Source organism: Frankliniella occidentalis, unplaced genomic scaffold (genome assembly GCF_000697945.3).
Source record: "Frankliniella occidentalis isolate FOCC.00 unplaced genomic scaffold, Focc_3.1 Scaffold166, whole genome shotgun sequence".
In the NCBI taxonomy this organism is placed as follows: domain Eukaryota; kingdom Metazoa; phylum Arthropoda; class Insecta; order Thysanoptera; family Thripidae; genus Frankliniella; species Frankliniella occidentalis.
The window spans coordinates 544,651-556,188 of record NW_026267292.1 but is presented as its reverse complement, the minus strand read 5'-3'; the positions used below and the strand labels follow the sequence as shown (position 1 = coordinate 556,188).

Sequence of the window (11,538 nt, the reverse complement as noted above, 5' to 3'; positions counted from 1 at the left end):
GGGGGGGAGAGTGCCAGCCGCCACCAGGGCCGCGGGGTCACGCCGCGCCCGCCGCGACCATCCCCGCCGTCCCGCGTCCGGCAGCCTTTTGGTTCGAAACCCCGCTGTTTTGTTCACTTTGGCATCAATTTTTCCAACACCCTTTTTGACCTGCACTTCCCTCCCCTCCCTTCCAGCCCAGCGCTGGGCGGGAGGGACAGTCAAGTCTAAACAAACCGGAGCTCGTCGTGAGGAATGTGCGCGGGGCATGCTCTGCTCTGTCCCCGGGGCCGGGGGGGGGGGGGCATCCTGATGGAGCTGATAGACGTGATACTCCCGTCGCGACGCGCGTCTCCCCGACATCCGACTTGGCTTCCCTTTCCCCTCCAGAGCCCTACCACCACCAGCTAATGCGCAGTGTGGTTATGGGTCGGCCCGGTAGGCAGCTGACGGACGGGTCCGCGAACACTAAACAACCCATCCTGTCAACGCGATATGTTGGAACCAAATCCGACACATGAACCCCTTCCGATCTAGTCACGTCGTGCTATATGTAGCAAGATATGTAGTGTACATCTGGATACGTCCAACACCCGACTAACGCCTGTTCCGTTTGTTTTGTTCCAGTTCGCTGCTGAAGAAGCCATGCTGTTGCACCTGGCTGCCTACACCGCGCCCAGGGATGAAGAAGGACTCACCCTGGCCAACAACTCGCTCGTCCTCCGCAGCTCCCTGTCCACTGCAACAACGTCGTCATTGTCCCGGTCGCTGTGATGTGCATGTGGGCTTTCCGTGGTTTGGACTGGTGGCCCACACTCACAACACTTGCGGCCGGGGTGACTCTCTTCAGCTCGTCATCAGCCATCTCACCTCCCGCCCGCGATCTCCAGCGGGGCAGCTCCAGGAACTACGGGAGACGGAGTCGGACGGTGTGATGTGCATGTGGGCTTTCCGTGTTGTTTGTTCGGTGGCCCACAGTCACAGCACTGACGGACGAACTCTGTCAAGGCGACACGCAGCTAAGAGCCCCCCCCCCCCCCTCCATTTCTATTGTCGCAGCCAGCCACCGTATGTTCACAGGTGTTCGGTGTTCCGGTCATCACATGTTGCATGCTACTTGATAAAAATAAAGTCGACTGATTCAAAACCACAATCAAACTTTTTCATCCTTCTCATCTCTTGAGGCCTGGTGACGTTGAGGTAATGGACAGAGATTTTGGCTTACTGAGACATGACAAATTTATTAGGAAGTAAAAACTATGCAAGTATAATACCCAGAACTAGTTTGTACTCAATGTGATTTTCTGCACAAAATTTGATTTAAATACACAAACACAACTTGAGCAACCATTGTACAACAACTTAGGCATAACAGTTTAAGGTTGGAAGTTTGGTAAAGAAAAAATAAAATAAGATTACAAACAATATTTTTTGAGGAAGCATAATTGGGGTATAAAATCAACATAACATATTAGCTAAACCATGTGGTATTGAGGTATGTATCCACACTAATTGAATTAACCATCCTTGCAAATTAAATTTATAAATTGAGAAAGGTACTGAATTTAATTTAAATGCAATTAACCATGAACTGTATGATAGCAAACAAGAAGCATCTAGTCTTACCCACAATGAGTACTAACATGAAATCTACAAATTAGAAGAAATAACAAGAGGACAGTGATTGTTAGGAGAACAATCAAAAATACTTGAACGCAGTCACCATAAGTTCTGACAGTACCATACAAAATAAAATCTATTCTATTGTGATAACTGTTTTTACATGAAGTTAGAAAGTAACATAATTAATCTGAAACAATTCTGTATGTAACTCAACAGCACACATACCAGATAAAAGGAATTCTTACAGAAAATTTACCTCAAGTTACGTCCTATTTACATACATATTCCTACGGCAATTCTAAAATTTAAAGGTACATATTACCAGCTCAAAAAATAATTTGAAATCACAACATTTAAATTCATGACTGTAGTGCTACACACAAAAATCATTGTTAAAAATGACAAACTGGCTGTTCAGAAGTCAAAAACACATTTTCTCCAAAAAGTACAAAAGTTTGACTAAACAAGAGGCCAGATGTCTAAAGAATTCTTATTTCTTATTTCACACCTGTTTAACACCTAATTTTAAAGTACATTCATAATTGTCTATATTGCCCACTCACCTCCATTTAAATGGAGATGAAAGTATTAACTTATCACAGAAGATCCCTAAGCTGATTTTACTTCTACATTAAAAGGTGGTTCATAGAAGGCAGAACAATGCACATGTATCCAAAGACTGATACATTTGTTGCATTGACGGGCTGATTGAAATATTATGAGCTGACATCCATGTCACTTTGCTCTTGTGAAACTCCTTGACGATCTACTGAGTCAGAAGCTGTAGCCCGCTTTATGCCAATAGATGAGTCTTTGTCAATAGTATCTTGATTACTTCTATTGCTCTTGCTCCCAATGGGAGAGTTAGTTGTTTCCACACTGAAAAAAATAACATTTTGAGTTACAAAAAATTATAATAATTAAACAGCACAATTTTATTTTAAAACATTGTTGTAAAAATTAAAGGCTAACTAGCCTTTTAGAAATGAACATCATTATAAAGTGCTTACGTTGAAGTTAGACGAGTTGCTTTGGACTGCTGAACCACTTGAAGCCAATTAGGCACATTAGACATTCTGTAAACAACAATGACCACAAATTGAACATTAAAAAACCCAAAAAAACTACAGTAGCAAAATCTGCAAGCATTCAGCTTACACCAAGAACGGAAAATAAAAAACAAACATAAGAAAACTTCAAATAGAAGTGAGCTTTGGCGAAGCAAGGAGAACAAATCCGGAGGTGTAAACTGGTACCTATAATTTTATTTATTTTTCTTCAAAAACCTACACTGGTTCAGGAGTATATCTGCTCCAAGACAGAGATGTCTTGGAAGCTGAGGGTAAAGCAAATAGACTTCTTTCAGTAAAGCTGTTTCCTGATGTGTTTGAGCTTGTCAAGTCAATACGGAGGCTAGTGGGTGGTGATGACGTGAGACGTTGGGTTTTAGCTGCACCTCTACTTCTCAAGAGATTCAAGTCAAACTTGACGTTTTCTGTATAAAGTATAGTGATAAAAGTATGAAACATTAACAACATAAACAACCATGAACATTCACTATTAAGGGGTTTAAAAAGTATACCAACCTTTACTTATTGGTCCTAGTTTTTCTGCAGTTTGAAAAAGCACGTCTGTTTCCCAAAAATGAGGCACACGTGGAAATAGTTTCCCTGCATCGCCAGCTAGATGAAGTCCAAGTTTGTGCAAGAGCAGAATAAATGCAGGACAATGTAGACATTGCTCTTGCTCAACATACCATGGAACAAGAGGTGTGCTCTGACATAATCCTGGTGGTATGGGAAAAACAAAACAAAAAATCAGAAAAAACATAAAACATGGATATGTTAATTTTTTATTTTAAGTACAGCGAGAAGCCAAAATTTAGAGTTACTAAGAACCTAAGCCGAAATAAACTGAAAGCCTCCAAAATTAGGAAGTGCAAGTGGCGGCTCTAACTGAGAACTTAATCAATACAAACACTACAACTACATTCTAAATCAGCATCAAGAATACACAATGAATAACTGAGCAAAAGTCACTACACAAAATCTTCACTGCGCTGAAAGAGCTATGTATTTGGGCCCATTACTACATTGCTTTCAAAGAGAGAACAAAAATAAAATTTTGAGAAATGGCTTGGAGGTTTTTGGAAGCAGTGAAACTAATAGGAAATAACTGTAAGTAAGGAGGAGTAGCAAGCAGAGACTAACATGGTGGCATACCCACTGAAGACAATTCTTTCCTCAAAGATAAAGGCTGAAAATAACTTACGGGTGTATATGTGGGCAATAGGCTCCTTCACAATTGGGAGATCTCTTTCCAGTGATATTTTTACGTAGCACACCTCTAGAAGCTGTTCTTGCAACCATTGAATCATTTTGCCATGGCCTTCACTCTCCAGTTGATCTACAAGATACAAAATGGGCATTAAAGAAAATGTTAGATTGGAAATTATTATGATAAACAAGGTAATGCCAGTAATATGTGATAGTGAATTTCACCTTTAAGAACTTTGATATCATTTGCTGGTTCAAAATCCTCCTCCATACTTTCTCCCTCATTCTGGTCAAATTGTTCTTCAGTTTCTCCTCTGGCTGCATTCTCCAACTTTGCTGATTTCTGTGTTGAATATACAGAGGAATGTTGCTTTTCACTAATGGCAAGCTTTCCGGCAAGGGTGAAGAAGCTATGTGTTATGAGACCCATTTAATTGATACTGAAAGCTATTTTTAAAGCATCATACGAGAGAAAAGAAGGAAGGTGATAATCCTATTCTAGGTACATATCCTCTCAGAAATTTAAGTATTGATAGAAAAGATTGAAAATCTGATCATGGAACTACAATCAGTATTAAGAAATATTTCAAACATTGATCGATTTAAAGATTTGAAAATATTTTCCCCAAAACCCTCGAGACTCACCAAGGTTTCTCTTTCCATGTAGGAACCATATTGATGCTCATTAATGACATCTTGTTGAAGTAATTGTTGAATAACCTAGAATTACAGGAATAATTTAACATTGCATAGCAGAAAAAAAGGAAATAAACTTTGACTAAACTTTTATACTTACAGATATTCTTGTCTTATCATGCACTCCATTGTTTTCATACATGTTCATGATCGCCTCAATCGGGTCTTCACAGCCACTGCACTGCTGGTGATACCAGTAAAGATTATTTGAATCTTCCTTCGTCCACCTTTAATTAAGATCAAAAAGATACAAATAAGTTGACAAGTTAACCAAGCCCTCATTTAACTATATAATCATTTTGGAGAGTATCTTACTCAGTTTTATTGCCTTCAGATATAGGACTGATTTGCCGGCCCTCAGAGTGCTTAGATGTTGTGCTCACTTTACTACAAGATGGATTTTTAACAAATTTATGCAGAACATATTCAATAAGATCAGACCAGTCCTAAGAAAAACACATAAGCATAACAGATTAATATACTTGAGTAAAAAGTGATCAACAGAATCTCATTATAAATAAATTTAATTCTTGCTTACATCACACAATTCACAGTCACTTTCCCAAATCCCAGAGAGAGATCGCAGTATTAACGGTTGAAAAAGAACTGAAACTTGGGACAAGTCACCAGCTACATGATGCATCATAGTTAAGATACAGTCATTAACAAATTCTCCATTGTTCAAAAAATCTTCAAGAAGAAGACCGTAATTATGCATCACTTCAACAGTGCCAAATCTTTAAAAAAACACACAGACACAAAAATGTAAATTACAAATTGGAAAAAGACAAAAAGATTTACATTTACTTGCTGAATAGAAATAGACTTACTGTTTGATGTGCTCAACAAGATTGAAATTTGCATGATATTCAGGCAATTTAATAGTATTTTCCACAAACATCAGAAGATTGTGGTTGGTTACAACAAGATCTTGCAGAAATTGTTGACTCTGAAGAGATGGGTTATAGTGTCGGAGTAGAAGGACAAACAGGCCCCTTAAATCGTGCACCTCGGCAATTTGTACTGGTGGAGAAAAAAGTTATACATTACAAAATGCTGTATGATGATAGTTTATGACAACTGAAACATAATAGAGAATTAGATACTTTATGGCACTTACGTTGTAATTTCAGAAGATGACTGCGATCCTCTTCAGTTAAGTGAGAAATTTTACTATATGCCTCTACAGCTTGAATAAATTCTCTAATGGAAGTGACAACCTAGAGCAAGCATTCAAAAAATTATCACACAAATTCCATGGAATAGGCACATAATTTTTTCAGTATACCAGTAAGAGGTCAGGAATACCTACCAAATGCATTCTTCTAAGACAAGGCTTTAGATCTCTTCCAGAACACTGTATACTCATTTGGAGTTCTTCATATAAATTAACTCCTTCGTAAGTCAAATACGAAACTATGTCAATTGTCAACACAGAGCTACTGGAATATTTTGAAGAAAAGAAAAAAAAAACATGAGAGATTTTGCATAGATTATAGTCTTAAAGAATGATAGAGGCTTTCACATCCAAGATAAAAAGAAAGACTGACTTCACAAACCTTATGTGTTCCAGATCAAGTTCAAGTTGAGTGGCAAACTTCAAAAAGTATGTCACCAACCAAAAAAAGTGACTGGTATCCATTTGAACTGACCCTCCATCCAGAAGACAGTTATGAAGGACTTTTACAAGACAGGCATATCCCCGAAGAAGAAAATCAACAGTGAACTCTTTAAGTAGATTAGAAATATCTTCATCACTTGGAACATGATGAAGGAGAGCCTTCATGTGCATACTGCAGTAAAAAAGCAATTATAGATTAAAAATCACACAAAAATTACAAATATTCTTTAAAAATATAGATATACTTTACGTTTTAGTGTGGCTCCTCTTAACAAGTTTCTTCCTATGAAGTTCTTTCCGTTCCTGGGGTGTTATGTTAGGTTTTCCATTAGTATATCGGCTCTTTTGTAGCATATGCTGAGGTTTTTGATGTTTCACACAGCTAAAAAAAGAGTTTCAAAAGAAAAAAATTCATAAATAATGAGAAATAAAAGTGATACAATAATAATAATCTAATCAGACAGAAATTATAGGGAAACCAACCGTTGAGGGGCATCTTCTTCATTACTTGATGTGGAGTTTGATTCTTGATTTTCCTGCTGTGTACCATAGCCACAGTCTGAGACTTCACTTCCTGTTTCTCCTTTCTTTCCTTGAGTTTTCGTCTGGTTTGCTCCAGTATGGTTTGGACCGTGAAGTTGGTGAAGTTTTGGATGAGTGTCTTTGTGTTTACCTTCTTGAGATTTACCATATGAATCCTGTGAATGGTTATGATGCTTCCCATGCCCAAATGTTTCATGAGGCTGGCCTTGAGTGTGAGTTGGTTTGACCATAGAATGTCTTGACCATGTTCCTGAATGGCCAGCAGAGGATGACAGCGAATCCTTGATAAGACATAAAATAAGAAAACAATAAGACTGAACCTACAATATCTACTTTATATGAGTCTCCACAGGAAATAAATGTACCTCTACAAAACCGCTTTCAGTGTCAGTATGCTTTTCTATTCTGCGATTGCGTATTTGAAGTTCAGACAAACCTGTGATAGGATATTAGTTGATTAATCAGGCAACAAAGGCAACGAATATTACTGAGAGAATAAGAAAAAAATTATTATTCTTACTTTTTACTCTGATTTTACCCATTGGAGGATGCGCAATAAGTCTAGCCTGTGGCTAAAAAGATGTGTCAATTAGCAACAACAAAAACAAACGGAGGGTATGAAATATGTGTGCTATAAGCAGCAACCTTCTGAGAATGTGATTTACCTGGCTTTGATGATTACTGTCCATAGAATCTCCCTGGCTCGTTGAAGCAAGGGCATCTGGAGCAGGAGATGCTGACATTGCAGTCTCACTACTCTGGCTGTCATCTGATTCATTGTTCATACATTTGCTATCTCCTGCCTGGTAAGGATTTCTCTTTTTGTTACTACCACCATTGTCGGATGAGTCAGAAGTTGGGTCAGATGTCATCAATGATGATGAATCACCAGATGCTTGGTGCTGCAATCACAATTACGTATATTAATAAAAAGAGTGAATGATATAGAAGCACAATGGTTGGGTTATTAGACCACAACTTACCTGAGGAGATGTATTACTCTCATTTCCCTCACTACTATCACTTAAAGAAGACTCAAACCAAAGATTAAGAAGTTTCTGCAAAGTTCCAACTTGTTGATCTTTGTACATTAGCGCTATCAATTGCACCATCGTCACTCCCCAGTATGCCTGTTAACATTGACAATAGTAAAATGAAAAGGTCTGCTGCTCTTCAGAGAAAAAATATTTGATTGGTAACGGATATATACCTGATACTTGCTGGTCATAAGTTGAATGAGAACTTTGTCAACATTTTGGGCAAAAAGATTCCAAAGTATTTGATTTTGCATGGAAACAATAGCACTGCCAGGTCGGTGTTCAGGGATATGTAAAATATTTCGGAGCAAAAGAAGACAGTTACTAATGCTTTCACAATCTTCCTGAGTCAACTTTGTTTCCTGCCAGAAAAAATTGATTAAATTGACAAACAATGTAAAACTCATGCAAAACACAAATCTGAATTAAGGACTTACCTTCTCAAGAATTGTTTTGATATGGTCTACTACTGGACGAGTACTTTGAGGAGACACAAAAGCCTCTTTGCTGGTTGACAAGAGCATGTTAAGCTCCATTACTGTATAGCGCCCCACATCAGTCTTCAGCATTACCTCCATCGGCAACAGGCACTCCACAGGAACCGTCAGATTGAGCAGGATTCTAAAAATATGAAAATTTGAAAGTGATTAATCAATCTCTTCACAAATGGTACCATCTTTTATTTGTGTCACAGACAGAACAAATCACATACTTGATGGTGACGTCGACAATCTTTGCGTCATCCCTGACACCGACCAAGAGAGGAAGCAAATCCTGAAAGCAGAAATCAGATCACTTACTATTAAAGGGTACAATAAGAAGACGAAACAATGGACTGAACAGCATTTCAGAATGGCATTCCTGTTATATCCAAAGACAAAGCATGACTTGAGTCAGATGGAGAATATGGCAGTGACTATGCAAATGCACATTTGTGGGAATTGCAGTAACAAATAACATGCCAATTTCAATTAACACTCCAAAAAGTAACCTAGTGAGGACATAAAAACATAAGCCCAATCACCAGACATAAATATAGGTAACATTGAGAATTGATAACAGTTTAAAAGTCATTTCATTAATTTTAAAAACTGCAACCAACTGCTGTTAAAATTACCGCACAAATTTTGCCAACACCAATTTCCAAGCAGCATCACTAGCGGGTTAAAGTACATGGAAGCAATGTGCTAAAATGCAGAAGTTAATCTAGAAAGACTACACAAGCATACTATGACTCAAAATGAACAAAAATCTGTTTTTTTACATTCAAAGCCATGCAAAAAATAAGAAATCTAGACGTCAGAAGTAGTTTTTTGTTAACTAAAAACAAAGAGGATATTACTTTATTGTGTGCTGTAGGCTGTGTTAAACACAAAAGTAATAGTCTTCTAAGCATAAATATTTTGTTGTGGTTTGGTTCTACATAATTAAGTACTTTCAAAATGACTGATTAACACAAGTTTTTTACTTTCAGTGGGGCTAATCTTACACCCCTAAAGTAAAGACAAACACAAAGATTAGGAAAGAGGCCAGTATCTAGTATCTGGATGCATTCCAACTCTACAAATTATGAAAATAAATCTGTTTTGTGCCAGACAACATGGTTAATTTATTTACTATAACAAAACAGCATTGTTCCTTTACAAATTTAATTTAAAGGTTTAAGTAATTTCTCAGACTAAATAAAAGTCTCAAATGGCATTACTTTTTGGCCCACACAAATTATCATGTAACTGCATCAACCACTTTTTACATCAATATCAATACATCATCAAGTTCAACTGTTTCTGATATTTTGGCGCACTACAAACGAGCATTTTCTGATTTCCTATGTCTTTGTTTTCATATAGTACGCTTTCAAGAAAAAAGTGTCAAAAAGATAATGCCACCATTTTAAAATGATATGAATTTTATATGGGTGAATTAAAAGCGGATCTAAGCTTATCATAACTGCTGCTATCACAGATATTTCAAGCAAAAATAATTTGTGCCTGCCCGGTGACCAACTTTTAGCCTCTCTGATCTCGCCAGTCCATCGTGCTCCACACAATACCTGAAGGGTCGCCATACTTATCTGTAGCATTCCCTTTGGATAGCGCAAGAAGTCAACACTACACCTGAAATAAAATACATCACAAGAATATCTTTTATGCATCTCTCACAATTTGAGAAGGTACATACAAGAGTTGATGTAAATGACAGGAAATAAACTGATGAGTTCTTACGGCAATATGCCACTATATGGTGGAGCATACAAAGTCCCAACAGAAACACACTTGAGATGCATGTAAGCTTGATGAAGTAAAATGTTTGTCAGAATAAAATGAAACAAAGCATTTGCATGAATTATAACATTTACTGGAAACTAATATTACTGAGAGAAATTTCCTATACTAATGACAAATTACAATAGGGACTTTTTTTTACCTGTATTTGTGTACAGAACCCCATTAGAGAAACAATGGCTATTTATTTAAATTAAAACAAAAACAAAACAAAAACGCTGCCACAGCAACGAATATTATCAACTTCTTACCTGCAACGAAACACTTGACCATAACTGATCCATATGTCTCGAGCAAGCAATGGGACACAAACCTTCTTAACAACTTGGGCGAATCCAATGGCTCTGCGATATGTCCTTAGGGTCCGGTCCTCTATCGTAAGCTTCGCCAAAATGTCGCATAATGTAGCTGCAAAATACGAAATTTGAACCGTTTTATTCACTAATACAATAAACCAGAGGTCAAGCAGACTTATAATACTCATATTTCTCAAGGGGCATAGTCCTTACCAAGGCAGTCTTCGTTGACGAGGTACGTGTCTCCTATTTGGGCGCCGAGTTGCGCAAAGGTCCCGTGGAATTGGGGATTTACTGCTAACCAGTCCATGGCGCTTGTCTACAAAATGTATTATTTCTAATTAAAGAAAATCGGTGATGACGGTGACGTGAACAATCATTGCAGATCTGCACAACACTGTACCTTTCTGGGTCATCGGTTGTGGGCTGAAAGGTGCGCAGTTGGCAAGGAACAACTCGTACGAACAAAACGGCCGCGTCCCAAAACCTGCAACAACAACGAAAATCGTCATTAAACAATGTGAACGTTGATTCGGTATCCGTTCGACGTCGACATCAAAATTGAATCGATATTGGCAGGTCGCAAAATACAACGCAAGTTGACGTCAAATTGGCATTGACGTCGATGGATTTCTCACTGGGGGGGGCGGAGGGAGGGCCGCAGAGGGAAGACCTACTACTCACTTCCGAGGGGTGAACAACTCAGCTGAGACGCGGACAGAGGAATATATTACAAGGTAATATATGTAATACAGGATATACTGGTAATATCAATGTATTATAGTATTACAAGGTATTACAAGTATTACAAGGTAATACAAGGTAATACAAAGTAATACTTCATGTTATAACAGGCATTACGAGGTAATACAAGTAAACAGAGGGTTACAAGAATTCAAATAATATAAGTATTACAAAGTAATATAGAGTATTACAAGTAATATAAGGTATTACAAGTAATACAGGGTAATACAGGGAATACAAGGTATTACAAGAAATACATGATATTACAAGGAATATATGGTACTACAGAGTAATATAAGGTATTACAGGGAAAAAATTCTTGTAATACCATGTAATACAAGGTAATACAAAGTAATACATGGAATACATGGTAATATAGGTAATATCAGGTAATACAAGCCTCGGGGACAGAGGAATACACCAGTTGTTCACCCCTCG

General features: G+C 37.8%; 1 protein-coding gene and 2 long non-coding RNA genes across 7 annotated transcripts in view; 1 reads left to right on the top strand and 2 right to left on the bottom strand.

Annotated features, from left to right (window-relative positions):
* The window catches only part of LOC127750298 (uncharacterized), a 71,693-nt gene extending 70,744 nt beyond the window's left edge, over nt 1–949 (bottom strand). The window contains exon 1 of the long non-coding RNA XR_008011616.1: nt 678–949. This is a non-coding gene — a long non-coding RNA (uncharacterized LOC127750298). The remainder of the gene's footprint in view (nt 1–677) is intronic.
* Nucleotides 1–1,126, top strand: part of LOC113208346 (uncharacterized) — a 34,175-nt gene extending 33,049 nt beyond the window's left edge. The window contains exon 2 of the long non-coding RNA XR_008011615.1: nt 607–1,126. This is a non-coding gene — a long non-coding RNA (uncharacterized LOC113208346). The remainder of the gene's footprint in view (nt 1–606) is intronic.
* A 67-nt stretch (nt 1,127–1,193) lies between these two features.
* LOC113208238 (protein timeless) overlaps nt 1,194–11,538 on the bottom strand; it is a 20,006-nt gene continuing 9,661 nt past the window's right edge. Inside the window, exons 2-27 of one of the 5 annotated variants that reach the window (XM_026425161.2) lie at nt 10,760–10,843; nt 10,570–10,675; nt 10,374–10,468; nt 8,488–8,549; nt 8,213–8,396; nt 7,949–8,137; nt 7,722–7,868; nt 7,404–7,640; nt 7,259–7,310; nt 7,104–7,174; nt 6,679–7,019; nt 6,446–6,577; nt 6,134–6,367; nt 5,887–6,013; nt 5,695–5,794; nt 5,405–5,597; nt 5,113–5,311; nt 4,890–5,020; nt 4,675–4,801; nt 4,524–4,598; nt 4,104–4,266; nt 3,874–4,008; nt 3,189–3,389; nt 2,893–3,097; nt 2,613–2,678; nt 1,194–2,481 (exon numbers count right to left, since the gene is read on the bottom strand). In XM_026425161.2, coding sequence (XP_026280946.1) covers nt 2,319–2,481; nt 2,613–2,678; nt 2,893–3,097; nt 3,189–3,389; nt 3,874–4,008; nt 4,104–4,266; nt 4,524–4,598; nt 4,675–4,801; nt 4,890–5,020; nt 5,113–5,311; nt 5,405–5,597; nt 5,695–5,794; nt 5,887–6,013; nt 6,134–6,367; nt 6,446–6,577; nt 6,679–7,019; nt 7,104–7,174; nt 7,259–7,310; nt 7,404–7,640; nt 7,722–7,868; nt 7,949–8,137; nt 8,213–8,396; nt 8,488–8,549; nt 10,374–10,468; nt 10,570–10,666 — 3,726 coding nt within the window. In that variant the 5' untranslated portion in view covers nt 10,667–10,675; nt 10,760–10,843 and the 3' untranslated portion in view covers nt 1,194–2,318. Of the gene's footprint in view, nt 2,482–2,612; nt 2,679–2,858; nt 3,098–3,188; nt 3,390–3,873; nt 4,009–4,103; nt 4,267–4,523; nt 4,599–4,674; nt 4,802–4,889; nt 5,021–5,112; nt 5,312–5,404; nt 5,598–5,694; nt 5,795–5,886; nt 6,017–6,133; nt 6,368–6,445; nt 6,578–6,678; nt 7,020–7,103; nt 7,175–7,258; nt 7,311–7,403; nt 7,641–7,721; nt 7,869–7,948; nt 8,138–8,212; nt 8,397–8,487; nt 9,893–10,373; nt 10,469–10,569; nt 10,676–10,759; nt 10,844–11,538 lie in introns of those variants that run through there. The other 4 variants (XM_026425159.2, XM_026425162.2, XM_026425163.2 and 1 more) reach the window with 4 other exon arrangements.